General features: G+C 49.0%; 1 protein-coding gene across 3 annotated transcripts in view; it reads left to right on the top strand.

Moving 5' to 3' along the window:
* The first annotated feature begins 2,162 nt into the window (after nt 1-2,162).
* ADGRD1 (adhesion G protein-coupled receptor D1) overlaps nt 2,163-25,279 on the top strand; it is a 122,594-nt gene continuing 99,477 nt past the window's right edge. The window contains exons 1-5 of one of the 3 annotated variants that reach the window (XM_072802102.1): nt 2,163-2,924; nt 3,018-3,054; nt 11,988-12,071; nt 14,267-14,362; nt 16,124-16,246. In XM_072802102.1, the coding sequence (XP_072658203.1) occupies nt 2,862-2,924; nt 3,018-3,054; nt 11,988-12,071; nt 14,267-14,362; nt 16,124-16,246 (403 nt within the window). In that variant the 5' untranslated portion in view covers nt 2,163-2,861. The remainder of the gene's footprint in view (nt 2,925-3,017; nt 3,055-11,987; nt 12,072-14,266; nt 14,363-16,123; nt 16,247-25,279) is intronic. The other 2 variants (XM_072802100.1, XM_072802101.1) reach the window with 2 other exon arrangements.

Raw genomic sequence — 25,279 nt, 5'->3', positions numbered from 1 at the left:
ATAACAACTGTGGTGAGGAGACATCTCATCTCATCTCATCTCATCTCATCTCATCTCATCTCATAACGAATATGCCCCCATATTCGTTACAGCATTACGTATAGTGGCTAAGATGCAGAACCCACCTGTGCCCACCAGTGGTGGTCCGATCCAGAAGATGTGGGGTATAGATGCAATGCAGATTGCTCGGCCACAAGAAGAGCCATCCTGCCTTTTGCAACAAGCATCATGCTGGGTGAAATAAGTCCGACAGGAAAAAGCAAATGCTGTATGATCTCCCTTCCATGGGGACTCAGAGAACAACAAAGCCCTCAACACCTGGAACAAGAGATCAGCAGCAACGGGATGGCAGCGTGGAGGAAGGTGCTCACGGTCCAAACAAGTGAGATAAGTAAGGACAGGGGACGCACGCCCAGCGTGCTGACCACCACCGTGTGTTTACGGGAACGTCCTGGAGGAGAGTAGGTTCTGAGAGTTCTCAGGACAAGGAAGAAACATTGTTTTTCTTTTCCTCTGTGTATGTCTGAAAGAGAGGGCCAGCGGTGGCGAGCATGTCACGATGCGCATGAGTCACAGCAGCACGCACACCGAGTGGCGGGGTGTCACCGATGGCTCTGCAAGACCAGGGCTGTTCTCAGGGCTGAGGATATGGAAGGAACAAGGCAGAGAATGTCCCTGCTCACACGGGGCTCGCGTTGCGGTCACAGCCGCGAGATGAAGGCTGGACATCGCAGACTTCCGACAGGGAGAGTTTCTGGGAGGGGGCCCTGGGGCCAGGATGCTGCCCCAGCCCTGCTCCTGCCCGCACCTCCAAAATCGGCACACCTCTGGGAACTGCCACTTTGAGTGAAGGTGGGCTCATCTCAGCATCAGAAGGAGAAGTGGGAAGGGGCAGGTGAGGTGAATTAGTACAAGCTCCCGGTCTGGGCTCGGATCAAAATCCAGTCTGAGGGTGAGTGTAGACACTGGCTGCTGAGTTTGCTTTCTCTCCAGTGTTTATTCCTGCCATCGAGTTGGGTGCCTCCGTGATCTGATGACATCTGCTGTTATAAAAGAGGCCCCCGCGGGCTTTGTTCAGCCATGGAAGTGGGATGTGTCCACCCAGAGTGAGGTCTGTCCAGTGATGGTCAGTCCGGACCTGGGAGGAATGTCCGTGCTGCCGGCGTGTCTGTGGAGGCAGCCCGAGGTGGACTTGTGAGGACACGGACAGTAAAATGGTTTTCCTGGGAGGTCAGCCTAGGGTAGCAGGGTAAAGGTCACTGTTTAAATGCCCTGGGAGTTGGCCATCAGGGCTTTCCAGCACGGGAGATAGGCTACTGCTCCTGGAGGGCCTGGAACCCTCTGTGGCCACGTGGGGAGGCCGAAGGGCCCGTGGGAGGCTGGGGCAGCACCTGGAACCAAGACAATCACCTCACATTTAACATCATGAGTTGGGGGGGTTCCTTACCTCCCTCCTGCCACAGAGACTGGAAGTCATTTTCGTGTCCTCTTTAGGAAGTGCTTGGATTCAGGACTTTATTCCATTTAAAGTCAAGACAAAGGAGACAATGTTCTCAACTAACATTTAATGGGTGTTACTGTCTACTTTAGAATAGTCATCGCAGCTGACTTTTATTGAGTGACATTTATTTCCCACAAATGATAGTGAACATTTATGGAGTGCTACGTGGTTCCCAAGCATGGCTTCAGGGGCCTCCTCTGTGTCACCTCATTTCTCATTACAGCCCTGTGGGGTAGGAATTGCCACCTCCAGCTCAAAGACTAGGAGTCGGAAGCACAGGGAGGGTCAGTAACTTGCTGGGAACACACAGCTGGCAGGTGCTGGAGACAGCCCAGGAAGGTGAGCACCGGTCAAGTCAGAGCAAACTGCAGCCCTGACTGTGCTCGTGTACCTCTGGATCTGGGGTAGATGATCAACTTTTCGTCTTGAGTAAACTGAGGCTTGGGATGTCTCAGGGTCTGACTGTTATCCCCTGGAGGACAGGATCCTGGATGCTGGTGGATATGGGGTTTGGTGTCATTACACTGAGGACCCTCTAAATAATCATTGCCTCTGAAAGGGTTAAGGAGAAAAATGTGGTCAGCACTTATCTGGGGACCCGTGGGTGTGGTTTATTTCCCTTTGCCATCTGTGTATCACCATCTTGTCTGCTGGTAAACAAGGCTCAGCTCTCAACACAGTTGCGGTCTGTTGTACGTTTTCCCTTTCTGGACATTCACTCTGAGCTCGAGGGTGCTGGCGGGGGAGCATCGGATCCCCGCAGACGCCAAGCCTGTTGGTGCGCCAGCTGTCCACAGGCTGGTGTTAGGACCCAGAAAGGACGCAGCAGCGAGGGGTATAAATAGGGAGGCAGAGCAGAACAAAGTTTGAGGAGAGAGCCTGACATCATTCCTTCCCCACCCAGTGCTGGGCCAGAGGCAGCAGGGCTGCGGCTGAGTCAGAGCAGAGGAGCCGGCCAGCGGGGGCGCAGGGACCCGCTCCTTCCAAAGTCGCCTTGCTCTGCCCACTGCAGGGTGCGAGAGGGGTCGGGTTCCAGGCCACGGTGGAGGGTGGAGCCGGTGGAGCCGGCCTGGGACCCGTGGGGGGAAAGCGAGCAGGAGGCCCGGGGACTGTCCCGCGGGGCTCTGCGCTCCCCGCCCGCCCGGCCCGAGCATTCTTGGTTCGGGTTTGGGGACCGGGAAGAGACACTGGGAGCTCTCCAGGACAGCAGCGCGTCACCCGCGGAAGAGAAGCAGGTCTTTTTCTCTGTGGAACTTGTGAGGATGTTGGTTTCCCAGGGAAGTGAAAGTTAGGGAGCGGTCTCCGCGGGGACCCTCGGGAATTTCTCGGGATCCCGGGAAGTCCGTGCCTTGGAGGAGTCATGAGGAAGCTGTGGCTCCGGCGCGGGCACTCCTGGCTGCTGCTGCTCTACTGCGCTTTCCAGGTGAGGGCCCCAGGGGCTCTTCCTGGGGGGAGACTCAACCTTTCTGCCTGTGGCTATCCCGCCACGGCTGACGCTCCCGTCTTTTGTGTGCAGGTGCATCGAGTCTGCTCCGGGTCACCGGCCCATCCAGGTAAGGGAGGGTGCTTCCTGCGCCAACCACCACCTGCCCTCCCATGTGGCTCGGGGATCCCCACACGGTGTGGCTGCTTGTCCCCGAGGCCAGCAGACAGCGGCCCTTCCGTGGTTCCCTCCGTCCCGTCCCCGCTGGCTGCCCTGCCCTTTGTCTCCTGGCGCTCTGCTCATCCTGGCGTCAGACCTGGGTATCCCCAGCCACGGCTGCCACCCAGAGGCCTCTGGCTCTTGGTCATTGCTACCTCACGATGAAGGGAAGGTGCACGCTGTCTATCTGCTGTCCTAACTCATGCCGTGAGCCTTCATGCTGACTCAGGGCTCCGTCCTCTCTGTCCCCGTCCCTGCTGGGGCTCATGGTCCTTGGGCCGGTGTGAGTCCTCAGTCTGCACGTCGTCCCTGAGTGGTCTGGCCGTGTCGCAGGTGCAGGCATATGGAAGGAGGGGGCCCGGTGAGCAGATGCCACACCGTCGGTTTCCTGGCCATCTGTGCATGCGGGTGAGGAACCCACCGAGGTCCCTGAGCCCGTGCCCAGAGCCATGTCAACAAACCCTAACCCACTGGTGAGCAGCCTCTGCCTCTGAGCCCCGCCGCCCTGGCCACTGTCACCTGCAGCCCGGCCTCCTCCTGGGTACAGAGAGTGTTCTGGGCCACCCAGGTGCAAGACCAGGCCTCTGCTAGGAGCGCTGGGACCTCGGTCGTGGGGCTGGGCCTGTCTCCTTCATGACTGATCCAGCCAGGCTGGACGTCTGTTATGGCCCAGACGACCTGTTTCTGTGGCTGTGGTGCTGCCATTTCTCTTCCACCCACACATCCAAGTTATATCTTCTGTTGAAAAGGTGTGAAGGCCCTGAATTTCCATGAGCCCCTGTCCCCCAACTACAGTGCTCACAGGAAGAGATAAGGGCTCACACCGAGCAGTGTGTGTCTCCCTGAAGCTCTCGCCTTCCTGCTGGGGCCAGCTGTGGCTTCTGCTGGATCTCCAGTACACAAGAGATGAGAGGTGCCGGTAGGCAGATGGGGGCAAGGCAGCCCCCGAGACCCAGGCTGCTTGCTCAGTGTGGGCAAGAAAGCGGGATGTGGTCTGCAGATTGTGCCCTGGCCACATTGCATCTGCACATGTATCCACACACATGCACGTGTCCATACCCACCCACATGTATTTACATGTGTCCAAACCTGTCCAGACCTACCCACATGCATGCACACACACCTACCCACATACCCTTGACCCTCAGCTGCAAGGAGTGGTTTGAATTCAGTCTCTGCTCCAAGTGGAAACATTGCTCGTCTCACACTCTAACTTGGGGTGGAAGCTCACTCAGTCTCCTCCATAACTAGTGGCTTGGAAATGTGACAGTAGTGCAGATGAGCGTGGATAACAGTGAGCACGCAAGCCTTCCTGGAGAGCTGAAGCTGTTCGGCCCTCTTACCCACGTCCATGCCCATGGGTTCCCTTCTTGTCTCACTTCCCATGTCCCAGGTCTCACCTGTTCCCTTCGCCACCACCCTGCTGATAGTTCATCACCTGGTCTTCCTCCCTCCTTCTCTACCCTAATGACAGAGGCTGACGCACCTGGACACGATCGTGGGTGTTCCCTTGTGGACAAGACCCAACTGCTTGTGTTTTCTTCCTCCTCCCCTCCTTCCTTCTCTCTGCATTTCTGTCTCTGTGTCTCTATTTCTCTGAGTCTCTCTGTATCTCTATCTCTGTGTCTATCTTTGTCTCTATCTCTCTCTCACCATCTCTATCTCCCTCTGTCTCTCACTGTCTCTGTATCTCCATCTCTCTGTCTCTATCTCTCTCTGTCTCTGTCGCTCTGTCTCTCTCCGTCTCCCCTTATCTCTCTGCCCCATCTCCTCCCTCCCCCACCTCTCTGGTCCTTATGCCATCTACTCTCTCCACATTGTGCGCTCTGCTCACCCCATCTCCAGCAGAGAAGCCCTTGCCCCTGACAGTCTGTGTACACACCGGTGCCTGGAGGCCGCCCTCCTTCAGGCTTCTGGGGGTGAAAGTCAGGGCCCAGGGGGGAGCCCCACTGAGGAGAGCCTGGCCCAGCACCTGTCAAGGGCGCCCCTCACAGACCAAGAGCCGTGCAGGCAGCCTGTTCCTGAAGGGGGAGCATTTGCAAACCCTTGGGATGCCTCTCTGTGAATTGCAGCCTTGAAGTCTAAGAAACTCAGAGCGGCATATAAAGGTGCTAACATAATGGGTGCTCGGACATAGATTCTGTGGGGTCCTCACAGGGTCCTCTTAGGGAGCCCACGCTCTCCTGCAGGCAAGCAGCATATCTTCCAGAGAGAGCAGGTGCTTGGCCTGAGCTCGCCAGGCAGGACGCGGTGGTGGCTGCGGGAGCTCCCGCGGGCTCAGCCATGTGAGGGGACTCAGGGCCACGAGGCTGTGGTAGGTGCAGAGTGGGAGGTGTGCACAGGACTTCGGGCAAGCCTCCAGGAGGGTCCTGTTTCCACTGTGGCCACTCCAGACTGCCTTTTTGAGGTCCTGCTGGGACTCACAAGCCCTCCCTGCCTGGCCGTGACCTAGTGCACCGCCCCACACACAGGGGGTGCTTGGCCGGTGTTGGCCTGACTGTGCACCACCAGCTGTGGGTGAGCGGAATCGGTGAGGAGGGCCGGCCTGCCCCATGGCAGCTCCTGGGGGCATGGTCATTGGCCTCATCCATCCACACTAGCCCAGGTGATGAGGTGTTTGCCAGATGTGTGTCTCTACCGCATAGATATTTAGCTCCGTAAAGAATTGAAAGACAACTTTAGATCACTCTGTGCCTTTGTATTATCTGTGTTTATCTATGACTGTGGGCTGTCATTCTGGAGAAGGGTTACAGCATTAAACATCTCCCCTGGCCCTAGGCTGCCGAGTCCTTTCTCCTTTTGGAGAGTAGCGCTTGGGAGCCTGATGCTTGATAATCCTAAACCCATAAATGGCATCAACCAAGAAATTGCCGGACATTTAAACAGTTTACCAACATGTCTTTTAAATAGCTTCTCTAATGAGGAAAAGGAACCTTATAAAACTCCGTTATCCAACAGTTCCCTGGCCCCAGGGCACACGGAACAGCTGGTTCCTGCCCAACTCTGGGAGGTCAAGATAGCTACCCTTGTGGCCCTGTTTGCAGGTCTGGGAGACCAATGCCAATGGTGGTGGTGGTGTAATTCCCTATGGTCCCTACTAGATTTTCTCTGTGCAAATCAACAATTTGTTCCTTTATTTACATATATATATATATATATTTTTTTATTGAGGTATAATTGACATACAACTTTATTTTAGTTTCAGGCATCCAATGTAATGGCTCGATATTTGCACATGTTGCAAAATGATCACTACAATAGGTGGGTTAATGTCTGTCACCACCACAGTGCTGTGTGGTCTGCAAGGGATGGTCAGAACCAGTAAGCCTCAGTAGAAACGTCATTCTTCATCTTCCTAGTGCAAAGAAAAGTGTTTATGATGGAATTTTAAAAAATAATATCTATAGTCTATTGAATAAATGGAAATTTGGCCAATAGAGATTTTTGGGGTGTATATAGTTTCAGAATTATATGTATATATATTATTTCTATGTTTATACATTCATTTATTCATGATTGCATTTCATCACCCATTCTGCCTATATTTTTTTTTTTTCCATTCTGCCTATATTTTTAAAAAGATTAATCACTAAGAGTACCATCTTGAGGAGAATCCAAGTGTCTGGATTACACAGACAGGCAGACACCCCCGCTCTAGGCCTGGTGTTAGACGTGAGAATGTGGTACAGATGGATCAGAGAGTCTGACACAACAAATATATTAACAAACAAAAATATTCAAATAATAGTAAGTGCCATGGGCAAACAAGTGAGGAGCTGTCAGAAAGAGCTGAGCGTGGTGGTGGCTGTCACCTAGGCTGAGGCTCCCACGGTAGGGACACTTGTGCTGGCCGTGAGAAGAGCATTCCAGACCGCAAGTGTGGTGGGCATAGCAGGCCAGTCCTGTGCAGCCGAGAAAGATGGAGCGGAGCCAGCTCAGCAACAGATGAGGATCAACTTACCTCCACAGTGTAGACATCTATTGAATGGAGCCATGGGATTCTGGGACATTCTTCCCTACAGCTTCAGGGGATGAGGGTTCCTGTTGGCTGACACCAAGAATGAGTCATAGGGAAGGGGTGGGCATGCAGGATCTGGAGGAAAAGTTGATGACAATAAAGGGAAGTTTTTATTAACACTCCTTTGGAGCATCAGCTCTCCTGTTTCCCTGCTCCTCACCAACCTGAGTCCAAGACACATTGCATAGAGATGAGAATTATTTCTGGAGAACTCTTTATAACTGGGTGGTTTAGGCTGGACACCCCCTCCCCCTCTCTCATTCTTCAGGGTCAGAGGTCCCAGGATGAGCCATGTCATCACTAGGCTTGCTTTCTTGTCTAACAGACATGTAGTCTTTATCTGGTGGAAACCAGGGTGCTTGTATAACCTGGAGATCTCAGAAGGTCTTTCTTATTCCCAACAGAATGTGATTTGCTTGTTCTGATGACACTTTTAGGGCCATGGGTTGTTTATGTCTTAGGTTGTAAAGGGGGACCTACATGTAGAATTTCGTTCCTAGGCACATCTTGTTAGCACCATGCAATGTTTTAATTAAAATAATCACCTTAGTTGCTAACATTGAGATTTGGGGAGACTTCAAACAAAGAATCTGCAAAATTGGGGTTTCTGACTTCTCTCTAAAAGTGGAAGAACTGGCTGGCTAGGCACACCTCCCTGCAGAGCCACAGTGACCCGGTCCGAGAGGTTCCGGTCCTCAGACAGGACACATGCTTCCCAGTGGGCCCCAGGTGCAGCCCAGCTCCTGAGCCCCTTGGCCCAGCAGCAGCAGCTCCTGTTTCCAGCTCCTGCTGTGATTCTGCTCCACTGGGCCTGCCACGTGGGTGACCTCGTGAATATTCTCCCCGGCCCCTGTGGACACTTCAGTCTGCAGCCCCTCCTCTACGTATTTCCAGTCTGTCGGGCCAACTTGCTGGAACAAGACTGGGCAGTGCAGCAGGGCCTTGTGCTAGTCTGGAGTGCGGTGATAACAGGATAGCAGGCCCTCTGCGGACCCCAGCCCCCTTCTCCCACAGATTCTTGCTAGCATGGGGGGCTTCCTGTGTGAGCAAGACCCTTCAGGGGGGACCACCCCCTTCGCCTCTTGTCAGCTTTTCTGCACAGAACAGGTGGTGGCTGGTTGTAAATGGGCTAACGGGGAAGGATTTACCATCCATAGCATTTACTTTATCACAATGTGTGTTGTGATGATATCACACCTGTTCTTTGCACGATGGATGTCATTCCCTCTTCTGATCCCCCCTCTCCGCCCCCACCTGCCCTCAATGAATTCAATAGCAAGTCAATGATGTTTCCCATCTTCAAAATGAATATCCTACATTTTAGGGGGAAAAAAGCATAGTAGAAATGGAAATGAGTATTTTGATTTTTACATTTCAGAGTTTCAACGTTGCATTGCTAGAGGAGGACCTAGCAGATATCAGCTTGAGGCACATGTCTTCAAATTTCAAGTTTTTAAGGGAATACATGTCCACATATTTGAAAAGAGCAGAAATACAAAGGAATATAACTCTTCTTACATCTTACATCCAGTTCCTCAAGTTCCTCACCACTAAAATACTGCCATCCATTCCCAGGCTATCTATGCAAATCTCTCTCTCTCCCTTCCCATTTCTTCCCTTCTTCCTTCCTGCAGAATAGTTGCGTTTTCTGCAAGTAATTGATACTAACTCTTTCTTTCTCTCACCTTGATTTTTTGACAACACAGCTTAAGGAACATTTCACATCAGGACAGGTGGATCAGCCTGGTTATTCCTAGTCACATGCTGATCCATGATGTAGATGTTCTGTACTTCTCACCCACCCCCTCTCCTGATGAGCATTTAGCCTGTTCACACACTTTCGATACTATAAAAAAAATCCTGCAGCCAATACCATTGTACATAGCTCTCTGTTCCTATGTGTGAGTCTATCTCTAGAATAGACTTCTAGGAGCTGAGTTACTAAATCAAAGTGCACTTAAAATTTGTATACTCATTGATGTACTGCCCTCCGGAAAGGCTGTACTTTCCACCAAAAATGTGGGAGAACTCGCTGCCTTACTACATCTGTTTGTCAGTCGGCTGGGTAAGCTGGGACACGTGAGCTCCTTGTCACTTTAACAGGCCTCTAAAAATTATGAGCAAGGTTGAACATCTTTTCATAGATTTAAAAAATATTTTGCATTTCTTTTTTCTAGAACTGCCTGTTTATCTCCTTGGCCCCCAATGTTCTGTTGGTTTACATTTTCTTAATAGCAAGAGTTTTAATTAATGCAATAAATTTAAAGCAATTTTTAAAAAAAATCAGTACATTTCTGTCCTCATATTCCATAAACATCACTCCCCAGTTTAATGTAGCTTGATTTATTTTTATGTACAGAAATTTTAAAAAAATTACATAGATTTATCACCTGATTTCCTCAGAAGCTTTTGTGTTTTATTTTTATTATGTTTAAGGTTTGATGCTTCTGGAAATTGTTATGGTAGAGGGTGAGTTAAGGATCTTGTTTTTTTGTAGATGGCTAGTTGGCTCTGAAAGCTTCTGTTGAGTGTTTCTCCTCTGGTTTAAAACACCACTTTTATCATAAACTAGATTCATATGTGCTTGGGGGATATTTATGGGTGTTTTCCATTGAACTGTCTATTCCTTTGCGGTGCTAGATGGTCTTTGTCAGTGTGACCTCATGACAGGTCTTACTCTGTGGGAGAGCTGGTCACCCCCTTCACCCTTTCCTAGCTCCCTACAGGCTTGTTGGTTATTCTTGCTTATTTCATTTTCTAGATAAGCTCCATAATGAGCTTCCTCTCACACAGCATCTCTCAGCATGTTTACAACAAATTTCCTCGTGTTTATATATGAATTCAAGTGTTGGTTGGCATTCTTATGATTTTGAGTTCTCTTTTCCAAAAATAGCTTAAACAATTCTTCATTTATTCAAGGGTTCTTGTACCTCCCTCGGTATTATCTTATTGTTTTCTTGGTGAGAGTTTTGTATGGCTCTTATTCTTTAGGACTTAAATGTCTTCTCTTTGTGGGCTGCATTTACAAATGAGAACTTTCCTTCCATTCTGTTTTTGTGTTATTGTTTGAATACAGGGAAACTATTGACTTTCACACATCACATCTGTATAAACTTCCTTACTCGCTGCTTTCATGGTGTGTTAACAAGTCTTCATTTACCAAATTCTTTCCTTATTTGTAAGGATGTTTCATTTTTTCATTCTCTTTATTAGGCATACCTCATTTGAAAATAATGTTGTGTTATCTCCTCTTTCAACATTTTTTTTCTACCATGTATAACTCAGAGACTACTTTATTTTTACTTCTTGATGACCTGGCAGACACTTCGGGTGGTTGATGATCATGTAGTCATCTGGGCCATTAAGTCCACTTTTGCAAACTGATCACAGAGAGCTGACCCGGGAGCAGATTGGAGTCAGGTGGGGGGCTGAGCACATGGGGGTGTGGTGCCCCCAGAGACTGTCCCCAAGACCCCACCATGGAGCTGGATAGGGGCAAGCAAATAGTTTGCAGGGTGTGGAGTGAGACGAGCAGAGTAGGACACAGTCTATCTGCATGAAATCATGTCTACTCAAAGTACAAGGGTCATAAAGGAAATCCTGAAGCAGTTAATTGTTAGTATGTTGGAAGAAGGGCAAGAAAGAAAGGCCAGGAGCCATCCTGGGGAGACTTGGGGTGAGCCTCATGTCAAACCACCCAGTGGGGTGATCTCTGAAGAATCATCGGCCCCTCATCTCTACAAATAGGCAAACAATATCATTACCTTATAGGTTATTGTTACAATCAAACTAGGAGTTGTTTGTCAAAAGCCTTACACGATGTTAGTAATATTGGTGCTGGTTTCTCCCTCTTTTCAAATCATTTTAACCTTATTTCTTTCTCTCAAGTGATTGTATAAGGTTATAAAAAAACAGTTATAAAGCAATCATAGGATAGTGGATACTCTTGCCTTTCTCCTGACCTTAATGGACACGCTTCTTGTGTGGCCCCTTTATGCCTGGTGGCTTTTGTTCCCTGTGGTCAGAGATAGCTGTTCTTTCCTATTCATCACACTTTATCCTGCTAAGGAAGTATTCATCCATTTATAATTCATTAAGAGTTCTTTTTTTTTAAACCCAGAGCGTGTGTTGAATTTATTCAAATTCCTTTTCTTTTCTTTTCTTTTCTTTCTTTTTTAATTTATTTTTTATTGGTGTTCAATTTACTAACATACAGAATAACCCCCAGTGCCCGTCACCCATTCACTCCCACCCCCCGCCCTCCTCTCCTTCTACCACCCCTAGTTAGTTTCCCAGAGTTAGCAGTCTTTACGTTCTGTCTCCCTTTCTGATATTTCCCACACATTTCTTCTCCCTTCCCTTATATTCCCTTTCACTATTATTTATATTCCCCAAATGAATGAGAACATATAATGTTTGTCCTTCTCCGACTGACTTACTTCACTCAGCATAATACCCTCCAGTTCCATCCACGTTGAAGCAAATGGTGGGTATTTGTCATTTCTAATGGCTGAGTAATATTCCATTGTATACATAAACCACATCTTCTCTATCCATTCATCTTTCGATGGACACTGAGGCTCCTTCCACAGTTTGGCTATCGTGGCCATTGCTGCTATAAACATCGGGGTGCAGGTGTCCCGGCGTTTCACTGCATCTGTATCTTTGGGGTAAATCCCCAACGGTGGAGGTTCCTCAAATTCCTTTTCAATGAATCCCACAGTCACTGTGATATTGTCACTCCTCCCTCCATTGACAATGTGGAAGGTAAGCCGCTCTTCCCTCTTAATGGTGATTTAACATGTTTATTCTTTTCTTTCCCCGAGGGTTTGAGATCTTGGCTTCTGCTTCCCATTACTGGCCATTGGAAAATGTGGATGGGATCCATGAACTTCAGGATACAACTGGAGGTAGACATGGGTCGTGAGAAATCCCAGGCCCAGGAACTGGTGGTTTGGGGTTGGGGGGATTACGGGAGATGGACGTGGACAGCATCCACCTCGATGCCAGGACAGTGGAGATTAGCACACACTGTGCAGTTTCCCCCTAGTCACTGTTAACCCAAAGTATTTAACTAGAACAGTGATATATGTTTATCATTGAAAGACAGAACTTATGATTCGAAATATTAACGTGTGTGCTTCCCCCACAATAACCTTGAAGTGAAAGCAGCTGTTTGGAGCTTAAAGCTCTGCAGATTGTGGTTTAATCTACCCATGAGTCTAGATTTACGTTTTCTAGGTGACGAAATGGGCATTCTCTCCAAGCCTGCCAAAACAGGGGTCGCTCTGAGTCTAGGGTCAAAGGGCGTGCCAACCAGGACTAACCCGCACATTTGTGAGGTCATCGTTTCACTCACGGAGGTACTCCCACTTACCACTCAGCTTCTGCACATGTCACTGGTGGCTCCCTTGAAAAGACCAATATCACCTGAGATGCTCCCAAGCTCCCTAAATTCATGGAAAATACAGTCCCTATCTGACTGAATTCAGACACTTGCCATAGGGAGAAACCTCAGATGCCCCTGAGCACTTTCTCCCATTCCAGCAAGAAAATTTTTTCCCATTATAAGTTTTGAGAGACTTGGGATAGATACTTTTACATTTTGCTTTTTATTTCCTTATTGCTCTTCATTATGTCAGATGGCTGACATACACAGCAACGGGTTTACTGTGCAACCCATCCTAGCACATGCTCACATTGTGTCTCTTCTGGTTCTGTGCAATGGAGTTAAAAAAAAAAAAAAACCCAAGTGCTGACTACTATGCTTCCCATAGAAGCACACTGCATTTTCCTTACCCCTGTGACTCAACATGCTGCTGTTAAATTGCTGCCTAAGATTCTAAAATGTTTCCTTTAAAATTTGCAAACTGAGAAGCATTCTGGCTGGAGTCTGGGCCACTGATGTCCTCAGAGTGAGGGCAGTGGAGGAGCAGGGTCCTCCAGGAGGGTGGAAGGCCAGCCTGGGGCACTCAGCTTCCCCTTCTGCCCGCCTGCGTGTGGGAAACCATGGTGGCCATGAAGACGCGCCTGGAGTTCCATGTTTTCTCTGCATGGTCTGTGCTGCAGGGATGTAAGCTCCCTGTGGGAGCCATTACATGACCAGTGCAGGTTAAAATGGACTGCGCCCTCCTCATTACAATCTCATCTCTCTTCTCGGGGCCTTCATTTTAAAGCCTGTGAAAAGTGATCATCCCAAGTGGAAACTCATTGTTGAGTAAGTCAACAGGACACAGCAACTAATGTTTTAGTAGTTATTTCAAACAGTAGCTCAAATATATTCCTCTCCTAACTTCTCAACACAACTCACTGTTGTGATCAAACCAGCAACTTTTGGTGTCTTGAACACCTGTGGGGAATTTTCATAAAGTCATATTGTCACTGGGACACCACCAGGTTGTGGCTGAATTTTGTTCACCAGTGTGTTGACTTCCCTGGAAGCTCAATGTGTTCATGTGTGTCCTAGAACACGCGAATGGTGACGGCATCACTGCAGTCCCCTGGATCCACTCTCCATGTCACAGTGCCATGCTGGCACATTTCAGTTCCATCACAGGCTCCTCAAGAAACAGAGAGAATAGGATCCATCGGCACATTTTCCTGCTGGGGACAGTTGAATGGCTTTGGAAGCCACTTCGTGCTCTCGCAGCTCTGTTATTTGTCGCTGAATCCTCTGCTGTTCTGTCCATGTGTCGTGATATCATGCCATTGCCTCCGTGCTGCGTTCCCAGCTCACCAGTTGTTGTGACATCACCACCACGAACCGTCCTGTTAAGGCTGTTTTATGGCTGAGCTCAGTTCCATATCTCTCAACTAAGTATCTGAGAGGGTACTTGGATACAGCAGATGGGAACCCACATTTGTGGAGAAAGCTAGCAGCTGTTGCGCCCTGGTTTGGGATGGCAGGCCAGGGCATTGGCCAGGATGGCATCCAGTGCATGGGAGAGGCAGTGGGTGGGAGGGAGGTGAGTTGGGAGAGAAAATCCAGGGTACTTGCCAGGTGAGAGACCACTTCTCAGTGCGTTTCAAGTTGAGAGATATGTCGGTTCCATTTGTTGTTCACGTCACTCATTTGTTGTGCTTTTTCTTTTGTTGTCCCACCTAGTGTTGCGAACCCACAACCTCACTGTGCTTCCTTCCCATAATTCTACCTTTGTTCGTACCAATGACTCTGCCTACTCAAATTTCTCTGCAACCGTAGGTGAGCACTTGTATACTTCCGTTCCATGTTCTGTGGAGTTTGGATCTGCCATGAGTCTCGAGGCCAGTTTGATTTGATCCCATATGAATTCACTTTGTCTTGGCTGGTGAAAAAGCATATCCCCAAGGACACAGCCCAAGACCCAGGGTGTTGGAAATACTGCTTCCAGCTAGGTCTAGAGGTAGTGCCACCGATTGCAATGCATTAGGAGGGGCATGCAAGCTTTCACCTGATCAGCTGCTTTTTTCAGACCAATACAGACATGAGATATTTTCTACAAATAGAAATTATTTAGATTTTTAAATGGAGTAAATTCTTTGGAGGAGGAAAATCATACCCTTTGAATGGAAAATTAGAGCTGATTTAAAAATACTTCACCAAAAATTTGATCTCTTAAAAATATTAAAATCAGCATTTTTTCTGTATCTGGATTTTTAAAAAAATTATTATAAAACACCCAGTAGAGTCAGGGTTAAATTACTATCTTAATAACCTCAGAGCCCATATGTTTCCTATTTTTCCTACACAGCTCAAAGTAAAAGAGCTGGTAGCTATTGTGGCCTCTACCCCAAGCAGTATAGAAAGTGAGTTCAGATAATTCAGGTGTCATGCCTTCAGTGATTTTTAGCACAGCACATAATCTGATTGCTCTCAGATGCAAGATGTTTGGCTTCCAAAATTACCTTTTCCAGTCAGACAGCCTTGTTGAGGGATTTATACAGCTTAACTCAGTTATGCAGCTGTTAATTTTGCAATAAATTTAATTTTGTAACATACAGTCCTCCCCAAACAATAAATAAGATAAGCAAAAAATAATGAGTTTAAAACAGTAAGGAAGAACACTGAGGCCCTTTGAGTGGGTTATCCACTTGACAGTGGTTGTTGGAAAACCTGAGTCATGGTAGCTGTCAGGTGCAAAGAGCTCAGTTAGCCCTGCTGTACATCTGCTGCTTGACAGCTCAAGGGCAGTGGGCATACAGAAGAGCAGGTATCTGGGTGACTTTGACCCCAATGAATAATAAATACCTAATCACACTTGGTTTTTATAGTCTTCACTTATCAGTCCTGTAAACCATTTACCCTACACTCACACCATCAGGTATGTTTGCCATGGGAATGGGACCAGACAGAAGATGGATGGAGCAGCGAGCACCCCCAGGGGGCCCATGGCCACTCTGCCTGGAGTTGGCAGGCCCACTAGGACTGAGGCGTGGCTCTGGGATTTTCTCCTAGAGTCCAAACATGAGTTCTTTCAATATTGTAGGTTCCCACACCTAGGAATGGGGGCTTCCAAGGAGAACTCACAGGGAGAGAGAGTTCAGGCGTCTCTTCATGTTCAAATACATACCTAAGTGTTTCACTTAGAGGATGGGAGGGAAGGGCCCCTGAAACATGTGGATGGAGCTGAAATTCAGGACAGTAGAAGACAGTAGAAGATTGTCACTGCATTGCTCCTGGAAAATGTTATAGTTAGAGTGTCTTTACAGTATAGCGCATATTACATACAGCTATAGTAGCCACTGATGATAGAATATTAATGTTATCAAATTATTCAATATTCACATTATCTTGTTATACTATTTATAACTAGTACTAGATAAATGTTAACTATTAAGCATTAATATTAGTATTATTATATATAATATTATAAGGACAAATAGTACAGTACATTGATGTATATGTTGTTTCTAAGTCTGACGCGTTTTTAGATGCAATCTTGGACGATTGCTTACACATGACGCTGTCGCTCTTCTTATGTAGACATCGTGGAAGGGAAGGTCAGCAAAGGCATTTACCTCAAGGAGGAGAAAGGAGTCACCCTTCTCTACTATGGGAGGTACAAAGCTTCCTGCATCAGCAGCCCAGCACAATGTGACCCTGACGGTGAGTGATACGCTGCTGCCTCTGGGCGCTGGCAGGTGGGGATGGACCTTGTAGCTGCAACAGCCTTCGTGGACACAGAGTGGGTGGTGGGAGGGGAGGCAGAGGTGGGGGTGCAGGTGTCTAGGATTCTAACCAGAGCTATGTCCTGGAGACCAAGCATTGAAATACTGTCTCTCAGAGACCTGAGAGCACACTATTTAATTTTGTAACAACAACAACAAAAAAACCCTGCCATAGAAATAGACGCAGTGATGTCATATTGGGACTTGGACGGGGCTGTGGCCTTTGTGGGGAGTAAATTGGTGGTGTGGCTCCCACCACGTTATTTCTGGCTCTGGGATGTTGACGGTGGGCCTGGGCAGGGCAAGCCTGTGACACTCCTGCCCTGGGCTTGTTTCTTTTATCTCAGAGCTTTGGGGGGCAGTGGGTGGAGCCCCCACTGCAGAGGGCTGCAGGCCCGTGGTTGGAAGAGTGTCAGGGACACAGCACATGTAGGCAGCAGAGGAGCTGGCATGCATGTCTTTTCCCCTTTTACCTGTGAAAAGCAACCTGCTCTCTAGTATCAGAGGTTCAGACAACAGGTATTTGTGCCACATCTCAAACCTCTCTGAAAAGTTGTTGTCTGACATCCAAATCAGCTTCAAGCCTTCAAGTTCCATTACTATGGGCAGAGTAAGAATTTTCATTTGGGGGGAAAAATAAAGAGTTTAAGGTAAGCCTGTCTGAAAGTGAAGGCCTTTTGGGCATCCAATGGCTTTCTCAAAACAGCATTGTGGTGAACTTGTCCTATACAGTTTTGGGGACATATGGACTTCATTCCAGGAAAAACAAATGAAAGCTTAACAAGGCAAAAACATGCTGGTGTGTGTGTGGGGGTATGTTTTGGACTTTGTAGAACCCAGAATTTCAAGAAATGGTTTTGAGGTCCAAAACCATGGCCAGGTTTACAAACCAATGTTTGAGCCATTCCAGAGTTTGGATAGCCCTATAAACACATCAGGCTTGTTTGTTTCTCTAAATGAGTAACAGCCCGGGCTCAGCTGTGGCCACTAGGAGTGCCAGCAGAGCTGGGGGCCTGGGGGCCTGGCCCTTGGGGAGCAGCATCTCTCAGGGGACAGGTTCTCTGCTGCTCTGCCCCCCCCCCAGGGGGGACTTAGATTGTTCAGGAGGTGGGCGGCGTGGGTCCCCGGAACTGTGATGATGCGGGCATTGGGGACCACTAACCCTCATGGGGCCACTGTGATGGGACCGCAGAGGGCATCAGAGTTCTGGGAAGTTTTACCTGAACACCAAGACCACAGACTCAGGACCCTGGGCTGGCTCCAGCCTGTGACCGTGTTTGGCTTGGCAGGCATGGAACTACAAAATGTTTAACTAGCTGCCATCTCATGGAAAAAGAGAAAAGTTTCATGTAAATATATGGATTTCCAGTTTCTCTTGAGAAATCACCCCTGCCTCCCACTGACTCTGGTTAGGCAACTGCATAGCGCACCCCTTCATCACGGACACTGCCCCCCAGGCTGTCACTGGCTCCCTGGCCCTAGCAGTCATGGTGCCTGCAGGACGCAGAGTGCGGTGAGAGCATGGGCTCTGGTCCCAGCTCTCATTCCGTCTGCGGTGACCTCAGGCAACTGCTTCACCTGAGTCCGTGTCTGTCAGATGGGTGAGTGTGGGCTCACAAGTCTGCTGTGGAGCTGGAAGGAGCCCCCCTGCTCCTGGCAGGTGCAGCCCAGCTGTGTGCAGCCCCCTCCGCAATGGCCCCCGAGTGAATATTTGCAGACTTGGCTCCTCTCACCAGGGCCTCTGTCCTAATGAGGACCGCAGCTGGCTTGCTTGGAGGGAACCCCTCCATAGGGGGGCTAACCCACAATCACGACCCCACGTTATTGATTGCTGATGATGTGACAATCACGGGACCATTCTCATTACACATATTTGCTCATTTCATCCTTAAAAAAAAAAATGAGACAAGAGTGCAGGGTGGTAGACAGAGCTGCGGAGTTTGGCTTCAGGTCCCTCTCCGATAGCGGCTTCTTGTGTGCTGTAGTTAACTGGAGCCCTTCAAACCATCACGTGGCCACTTTCTTTACAGTATGGCCAGATGTAAAGTGAAGCCAGGAAGCCTTACATCACCCTTGGCTTCCGGAGACAGTGCTGGCATGAGGCTTCGTGCAGAAACAGACGGAGGTTGGACATTTCTTGGTCTGTCCCCCTTTGTCTGCATTTCAGTTTCCCGGAGACGGAGAGGCAGGCATCCCATCTGAGGACCACTGCGTGCACGCCTCCGCGTGCGCCCTTAGCTCGAACGGGTTTCCCCGCAGCTGGCGCAGCTGGCGGGAGCTTGTATTTCTGGGTTCCAGAAAAACAAGAAGCGAACAGGGAAGGTCTGCCCAGTACTTTCCACATTAAAGTCTCTGAAGCGCATGGAGTGTGTGGGATGATTTCAGGTGACACCAGGCAATTAAAAACATTAATGGTTATGTTTTTGTCTGAACACAAATAGCTCATCAGAAATGTGATTTCCTAGATACGATTTAGGATGAGACTTCAGTACGTAGTGAGCTTTAGGCATGGGCTGACTTCAAGAAATGACGTCAGTAACGATAGGGAGGAAGGGAGTGGTCAGGTGTAAAGGTTGTGAGTGACCAGAATGCGGGAACCTGAGATGTGGGGTCTTTCCAGATCCATCCATCCCCTCCTCCTCCACACATTTGTCTCTGTTTCTCTGGAGTTTTTTGGTGGTGACAGTTAGTGGGCTCAGACTTATAGTCCATTACTCTTGTGATAAAAACTAACATTAAAATAAAGAGAGACCCATCCATCAGGTCAACTATTTTTATATTTCTTATTTCCAAATTCTCTTGTGGTCTCCATTCATGGTTTTGGCTGCTCTTTGAAGAAAAAAAAAAGAGGATGCTTTTAGGAGCAGAGTTGAAGTCTGAGCTTTTCAAAAAAGGACTAAACGCCTGAGCAGCTGACCGCCAGCCCTGCACGCCCTCCACCAGGCCGCCCACCGCTGCTTCCTGTGCCCATGCCCACTCCTGCTGGACCCGATCTCCATCTGTGCTCCACCTTCCTGCATTTTTGGCAAACACTCCTGCCTCTTGGCAAATGGTGCTTTCTCAGGAAGTTTTTCATGGGCATCATGTGTAAACTGGGGAATGTTTTGAGGCTATTATGAGGGGAAAAGGCTATTTGGATGCCTGGCCATTCTTGAATGTGAACCTAAGGAAACACAGTCTGTGTTCCTTCAGGATGAGGTGTCTGTCCTTCATTCCCCACAACCTGCAAGGGCACAAGTTGGGAAACTCAGTGTAGGGAAGGAGACTTCCTGGAATGTTCTAGCACCTGGTCTCACCCACCCGTAGACCTTGAGGGCTCAGCTCAGGTGTTACTTCCAGACAGGTGAGTCCCTTTGTCTGTGCTCCCCTGGCTCGCTACCGTGTTCCTCTCCAGCATGCCTTTGGCCCATGAGGGCCTGCTCACCATCCATCTTTCCTAGCGACAGCAGCACAGTGAGGCCAGGGACTGTGTCTGTCTTGGTCACCACTGTATTTTTGGGGATGAAAACCAGCCTCATAGATGCTTCCTACGAGTCGGTGAGCAGATACATCTAGTGGGGCTTTTGAATGTTTCCATCCCTTCGAAGGCCTCTCTGTTCTGATCTTTAGATGTTGTCTCTGATCTTGGACCAAATTCCACCTGGGGTGACTTCTATCCATTACCTCTGATGCCAGCTCAGCTCTAATCACATGGGCTGCTCTCAGGAAGGACATCTTCCTGTTTTACTCATCTGCTTACCTTGGCTCCCTGTACATATGCCCCTCATTTTCTTCTTGTGCACAGAACTTCCTCTGCTTGTAAACACCGAGTTGACCATGAAACCCCATCGTGGCAGGTGGAAACCCTCAGCACTCACATTCCCTCCTTCCTAGCTCTGAGGTGACTTCTCCTTTGTATGAGGTTTCTAAATCCAAGCAGCTGTCAAAAAATATCTGAAAATATCTGAGATATTTGCAGAATGGAGTTTCAGGAAAGAAATTTCCAGAGAGGTCTGGCGGATGCAGGCTAGGCATGGATCCAGCTGCCGTCTTCCTGGGATGGTCTGGGGTTACAGGGATATTGGAGCATGAGTGGATGATCCTCAGGGAAGCATTCATCTGTACACTCAGGTTACAGATGGGGGAACTGAGGCCCAGAGGTGAGCAAGACCTGTGAGAGCAGCACACTGACTTAGTGCAGTGAGTCTCTAAGTATTGTTTATGGACTACGGGCAGCAGGGCCACTTGCGGAGATGTTGAAAGTGGAAGTTCTCAGGCTCCTGCATTCAGGATCTACTGAATCCATTCTGTGGACAAAGCCTTGGAATCTGTATTTGTAGCCGGGACCTCCTGGTGATTCTCTTGGATCCTGTCCTCAAATTGGCTACAGCTGACCATCCCACAAATGTGTTTTATTTGATAGCATTATGTTGATCCTCTTGGTTTTTATATATTAGCGAATTTTCTAAACTGTTTTTAGCCAAATATCCCAGCTCAGTAAATTTACAGAAACAGCCTCCCACAGTGCTTTAAATGTGTTTTTTTTTTTTGTATTTAACTCCTGTATAAGGGAACATTTCAGTTAAAAAAATCTATACTTTTGACTTCTCTTAAAGAAAGTCAGAAAATCCAACAACACTCCTGTGTACCTGGCAGCAGTTGGTTGGAGTCGAGGGTTGTCCCTCAGATAGGTCATACTCTCTTGATCTTCTTGGTCCCCAGTGCTCCTGCTGCCTCCTGGGCTGAGACTGAAGGGCAGTTGGCACATGGCACTGTGGCTTGTGCTGTCTCTCTCTGAAAGTGGCAATGATGGGGAGATGGAGGAGCTGAAGAGAGTCCCACTGTGCCAGGTGTGTCAAGAAGAAGCTAGAGAGAGCCTTTTCTTGGCCCATGGGCAGAAGTATTTGATATGGAAAAGTCTTGCTCTGTGAAGCAGCAAGGTGCATGTTGAAAGCACACAGCCCGAGCTTCCTTTATGAAACCACCTGGTTTTCTTGCTCATGGATGCAGTTCTCCTGGCCGGATGGGCTCTGTCATGCACACTGGAGTCCAAGAGACACTGTCTTGCTGTGCCTCTTCTGTGTCTCTGCTGTGTCTCTCATTCTGTTCCATCTCAGATATCCCTGAGGATGGAAATCCTCCTCAGTCACCTAGTATCTGAGGTCCAGATTCTTCACCGCTATGACCTTCAGCTCTTCTGTTTTACTCTTTGTGGTGTCATCTCTCTCACCTTCTTTGGCTCTTACTTCTCATCTTCTAATTATGGAGCCAGAAAAAAAAAAACCTCATTAGGATATCGTGTTGAATATTCACTGTCCTCACGTTCTCTTGGTGCTGGGTCAAAGTCAGATGTGAGGGAAGACACTGCACTCTGGGTCACTGAGTCGCTACCTGTTAACTTCCCACCTTAGGAAAAAGACCTCTTGTATTTACAGACAACCATACATAGCTGTACTCTTTCCTCTTCAGTTGTTCTACGCGTTTTGGGATCAATTAGAAAGTCTTATGAGCCATTCTCTTTATGTTTTTAGGCACATGCGTCTCCACAGTATTGAGAATTACTTGGAAATTGTACCAAGGAAGCTTGCAGAGCCAGACATACTTCTATCCCCACAGTTTTGATGTGGGCAGAAGAGGGGCATACTGATCTCTTTAACTCAGCCTACGCAGTGCCAACTGTGGAGTCAGTGTAGCAGTGAGGTGTGACGGTGTCTACACCAGAGAACAAGTCCAAGGCAGGGTCATTGACTTTAACTGGTTTGGGTTGAATGATGCAATTATTTACATTTCCAGTAATGATGGAATGTCTTTTAGGACCAATGATTCTTAAGTTTTTAACCACTTTTATAATTTTTACCCACAAACATGTACCACCTGAACTATTATTATACTTAGTGTTTTTCTTTAAATTTCACCTGCTTGGATTTAATTAAAAAAGAAACCATGTCACCCCCATGAATTGAAAACCAGTACTAATTCCTGTAAGTGGCAGTGGGCACCTGCATTACTGAGTTCTACTTGGATATCACTGCCCATCAAGGGCTTCACATTTGACATGTGGCATTTCTTTGCTATGTGGGGATTAGTGATTGTTCTTTACACTCTGATGGATTGTCTCTTTGTTGCTGTCAGAAGAGCAGAGAGAAACTTGAGAAAGGCGCAGCTTCTTACACTGTGATTTGTGTTGTGTCAAGGCATGTTTCTGTACTAAAATTCTCTTGGAGCAAGTGTCCCAGACCCTAGGGTGTGCAATTACCAACAATGTCATTTTAAGGGGCCCTATGCTGAAACATGGGATGAAGATTACATTTTAGTGTCTTAGGAGATCAGGGTTTGGGATGGGAGATGGCAAACTTGTGGATCAACCATCACTGGGTGTCGGGAGCTTTCCCCAGGTGAGCCAGAAAACCCAAACTTGTCAGACTCATTCTGCTCCCAGCCTGTGCTCTGTGGAAGTACCTGGCAGGTGTTGCCCCGTCCAGGAGAGGAGAGGCTGTGGGAGCCCTGCACAACCAGATCCTCTCCTGCACAACCACGTTTCAGGAAAACCCACCAAGAACCCAGTAGTTGGGAGGTCCCCTTGACATCCTCTGTTCATGTGACAAAGTGACCAGGGCCTCAGTTCTGGGAGGCCTCTCTTACCCTGAAACCGGGAGAACATGCAGCTCACCTGCCTAGGGTGTGCTGACAAACTGAACCAGCCAGAGCTGTTTAAAGACCTTCCTGACCTCACAAAGTCTCTTCCTCTTTCTAAATACCTTTCTATTTAGAGATATCTGTGGATAAACAGCTTTGTAAAAAGTCACAAGACAGTTCCCACATACCCTCTGCCCATTTCGCTGGTGTGGTGAATGAGGACTGTGAGGGTCCTGGATTGCGTGTGACCCTGGTGTAGCCTCTGAAGCGGCAGGAGGGCAGAGTCCAAGACAGACATTCGCAGGTGGCTCTGAATGGGGAGCAAGGGACCTGAGCCAAGGGATGCAAGCGCCTCCAGAAGCGGAAAAGGGAGGGAACACGTTCTCCCCTGGGGCCTCTGGAGGGAAGGCGGCCCTGCCATCACCACAAGTTTAGCCTCATAAGACATCTTGCCTCCAGAGCAATGAGTGTTGTTACAAGGCTGTACACTTGGGTGGGATTTGCTGTAGCAGCCCTGGGAGACCCGGGCAGGCATGCAGCCTCCTGTCTCCCTCTGAACCTCGGCACAGGTACCAGACCCAATTCCCTCCTGGTGCTTGTGCCTGGCACCTAATTCTCTGCTTCTCTTTCCCCTCCCCCACCACATGTGGCCAGAAAACCTATGTGAGTCGGGTTCCTTCTACGCATTTTGGTCCCTTCCTTGTGGGAGAATGCCCACTCCTTCAGATCTCAATTCCAAAGCCACCCGTTTGGGGAAGCCACTCTTAGTCTTCAGGCCACTGGATCCAGGTGTCACTGAACAGACTCCATGTCTGTCTGTCTGTCCCTGCCCTGCATGGCAGTTAGTGCCAGCAGCCCGGGACCTTGTGGGTCTGTGTAGCCTTCTGTAGGCAGATCCTTGCTCCTCGTGTCTGATGTCATCAGCCACCAAATAAATATCCGTGGAAGGAAGCACTGAGAGTATTGCCATGGACTGAATGTGTCTCCTCTGTATTCATAGGTTGAAGCCTTGTCCCTAAGAGGAAGGTGATGGAAGTGGGCCTTTGCAAGTGGCAGGATTGGGGGAGGTGGGACTAATGCCTTCTGCGAGCATACCAGGAAGGGCCATGGAAGAGGACCCTCACCGGGGTCCAGCTTCCAGGAGGTGAGAAGCTCTGGAGGCCGCCAGTCAGTGTCTTCTGCTGCAGCACCGAGATGGGGCTTCTCTCAGACCAGAACTTGGCACTGTGGGGACAGTGGGTGGCACTGGACATGGATGTCCTCAGTTTCCCACTCTAGAGCATTCTTGAGCCTGCTCTTTGGGCTCAGGGTAGCTGTTTGTGCTGATTTGCTTCCAGGTAGCTGCCAGGGCTGATGGTATGGACAGGCTGTTCCCCTCTGTCATGGTCTCATATGGGCCACGACCACCTCTGGCGGGACCCAAGTACCTTTGTAAGCAGGAGAGGATGGAGGGTCTGGAGCAGCCACTCTGGTATATCCTTCCCAAACCCTCTACCCAAAGTGCTGGTGAGGAAGGAAGGAGGGAGCCATGTGCACTCCTTGTGCTGGCCTCTGGGGGGACAGTGGGGTCAGGAACGGAAATGTCAGTTAAAAGTCATGGTGAGCAATAGAAACTCAACTCAATTAGGCTTAAACAAAAGGGGGAATTTGTTGGCTCATGGAAGGGATGGCTTCAGGTGAGACTGTGTTTGGTTAGCCATTGCCCTGCAATACAAAAGACCACTGGTGTCACTTTTCCCAGTTTCACGGACTGGCGGGACTCAGCGGGCCCTTCCCATTGGGGGCCTCCAACAGCTGCAGTCAGACAGTGGCCAGGCCTGGGGTCACCTGAAGGCTCACCTGGGCTGGATTCCTAGGATCGCTCCCTCCCTCTCACTCTGGCACGTGCACGTGTGGTGTCTTTCCTTAGCGGTGTGGTCTGGACTTCTCCCATGTCGGCTCAGAGCTCCAAGAGGCAGAGAGCTGAAGCTGCTAGACAGTAACCATAGCTGGGGCTGGGCCAATGTCACTTCTGTGTCCCCTCTGGGTCAAGTTGGGCACAAGGCAGTGGGGAACTTGGCTCTGCTGGAGAGTGGTGGGGTCATGGGGTCCGACAGCAGGTGGAATGGGGGGCATCGTGGCTGTCTGCATCAAGTTGGGTGCAGATGCTCAAATACTCTCATCAGAAGTATGCATCTCTCCTTGCTCTGACCTTTGTCAGCAGGGCTCTCCAGATGGGAGAGCACTGTAGGCCCAGAGGTTCCATCCAGGCCCAGCGTGACCCTTATGGGTGCCGCCAGTGTCGGCCTGGGGTGTGTGTGGTTGGCCCTACCCAACTGGAGGAAACGGGGGTGGGCAGCATGGCTCTCCCTGGGGC

Source organism: Canis lupus, chromosome 27 (assembly GCF_048164855.1).
Source record: "Canis lupus baileyi chromosome 27, mCanLup2.hap1, whole genome shotgun sequence".
NCBI classification, from domain to species: domain Eukaryota; kingdom Metazoa; phylum Chordata; class Mammalia; order Carnivora; family Canidae; genus Canis; species Canis lupus.
Note: the sequence above shows the minus strand (reverse complement) of the source record. Positions and strands in the feature narration are given on the sequence as shown.